The sequence below is a fragment of the Penaeus monodon genome, chromosome 20, assembly GCF_015228065.2.
Source record: "Penaeus monodon isolate SGIC_2016 chromosome 20, NSTDA_Pmon_1, whole genome shotgun sequence".
Classification (NCBI taxonomy): domain Eukaryota; kingdom Metazoa; phylum Arthropoda; class Malacostraca; order Decapoda; family Penaeidae; genus Penaeus; species Penaeus monodon.
The window spans coordinates 30,527,268-30,529,448 of NC_051405.1; the positions used below are offsets into that span (position 1 = coordinate 30,527,268).

Genomic DNA, 2,181 nt, shown 5'->3' on the forward strand with positions numbered 1-2,181 from the left:
TTCAGTAACTTGACCTAGTGTCACCATGAGGTTTGACTCAAAATTGTAAGCCTTTTTTGAAATAACACATTAAGTTTCAAGGATGATTAGCTTAGTAAACTTTAAAAAATCCTTGGACTTTGTGCATATGCTGTTTTTTATCCAAATCCCAGAGTTTTCTTGGTTTTATAATTTCTGCATGTGAGCTGTATTTTCACATAACTTACATTATAGAAGAGTGATGTAGAAGACAATGATTGGACATTATGTGATTGTAGAAATTATTGGAAGATTTACAATTAGTCTGTTAGCTATTAATCTCTTCTGTACAGCATATATTTTGAGAAAACATTTAGCACAGCTATGTAGCATAAGAAATCTTTGACAATTATACAAGATATTTAGTATGAATTACTGTAAATAGACAAGGAAAACACAGTTGATAAATGTACTTAGAGTATAGGTATATTTTACTCAAAATATAAAGGGGGAATCAGGAAGAATTTTAGTTATGGCACTTCTGTCTGTGAATGGTTTCTTCCAATTTATTCCCTTACCTTTCATTCAGGAATGGATGAGGATGAGGAGGAAGTGGTACCCCTGCCTAATGTAAATGCTGCCATCCTAAAGAAGGTGATCCAGTGGTGCACATACCACAAGGATGACCCTCCCCTCCCTGATGATGACGACAATAAAGAAAAGCGAACAGACGATATCTCCTCCTGGGATGCAGATTTCTTGAAGGTATTGCCAAGGGCATAAAGCATGTTGTACTCCCTCTGACATAATAGTAGCAACTTATGATTAAAATACATCCTTTCTGTCACTGCATTTTCCTTCAGTTTCTTCACTCTCTCTCCATCACTGATCTTTTTCCCTCCATTTACCCCAGTTCTCTTTCGGCCCCTCTCCCTCTATCCCTGTATCTCTCTGCTCATCAAGAATATATGAAAACTCATGATTAAAAATCCATCTCCTCCTAACTCTTGCTAGGTTGACCAAGGCACACTGTTTGAGTTGATCCTGGCTGCAAACTACCTCGACATCAAGGGTCTGTTGGACGTGACGTGCAAGACTGTAGCCAACATGATCAAGGGAAAGACGCCTGATGAGATCCGCAAGACCTTTAACATCAAGAACGACTTCACACCCTCTGAGGAGGAACAGGTGCGCAAGGAGAATGAGTGGTGCGAGGAGAAGTAAAAAGGAAATGGAAGTTCCGAAAAGGTGTTTATAAAGAAAGTGGTTTATGTATAGTAAATAGACTGAAAAAAAAAGCAGGAAAAGAACATTGTTATGCCAATTCTATAACCATGATATTTTATGGAAATTCTTTTTTTTGCCAGAATGCAAGAATTCTTTATTTATTCCTTATTTTACAACACTCCTTAATTAAGAGTAGACCTGTGAGAGTAGAGGTTATTTTACTCTTCCTTGTTATGCATTGATCTCTTTGAAGATAGCATATATATTGATCTAATCATGTGGTTTACTGATGTTATTATAGATATACCATTAGGTCAGTGTAAGGGCTCATCATGTGGTACTTTAAAGCATTGTATCTTTTGATATATATTACTAGAGGAGATTATGACGTAAAAGAGAGATGAATGAATATGTTTTTATTCTTTTCAACATTATTACCTCATTATAGCTTAATTTGGTAAAGTTGATTGTCTATTGTTTTATTTTTGTGTATTTTTTCTCCTCATCGTGTGGCATCTACTTTGTTTTGCTTGAGCAGGAAAACTGTAGCTCAGACACTTTGTATCAGATGATCTGCAATGCTATTAAACCTTTAACAGTTTTATATCTTTTATGTTGACCAAATAACTGTCAAGGAATGTGTCAGTTTAGGTAAATGACAATTCCCATTTCAATTTTCAATAAAACCCTCATATTTTCTAGTCCTCTTTTAACCTCCAAATAACACATACACAGTCAATGTTACTTAACAAATTATCATTCTGATTCATAGTATAACAAGTATGTACATGTTATTGACATTTGGTTGTGGTAAAGGTACTGTGAAAGATACCTCAACTATTTAGTATACAAGCTGATATTTCTTTAAAACATTTTGCTGTATACAAGATATGCTGTGACATCACATGCAAGCACTGTTGAGCAAAACATTGATCTTTTACTTTGTTATTAAAACAGCATGTTTGCTCAAGCATTTTCAAATCTGAACCATCTTAG

The 2,181-nt window shown here is 34.9% G+C and overlaps 1 protein-coding gene across 2 annotated transcripts in view; it reads left to right on the forward strand.

The window, feature by feature from the left end:
* LOC119585756 (S-phase kinase-associated protein 1) overlaps positions 1-1,886 on the forward strand; it is a 7,933-nt gene extending 6,047 nt beyond the window's left edge. For both annotated transcript variants that reach the window (XM_037934463.1, XM_037934464.1), the window contains exons 3-4: positions 548-723; positions 973-1,886. In XM_037934463.1, the coding sequence (XP_037790391.1) occupies positions 548-723; positions 973-1,182 (386 nt within the window). In that variant the 3' untranslated portion in view covers positions 1,183-1,886. The remainder of the gene's footprint in view (positions 1-547; positions 724-972) is intronic.
* The last annotated feature ends 295 nt before the right edge of the window (positions 1,887-2,181 follow it).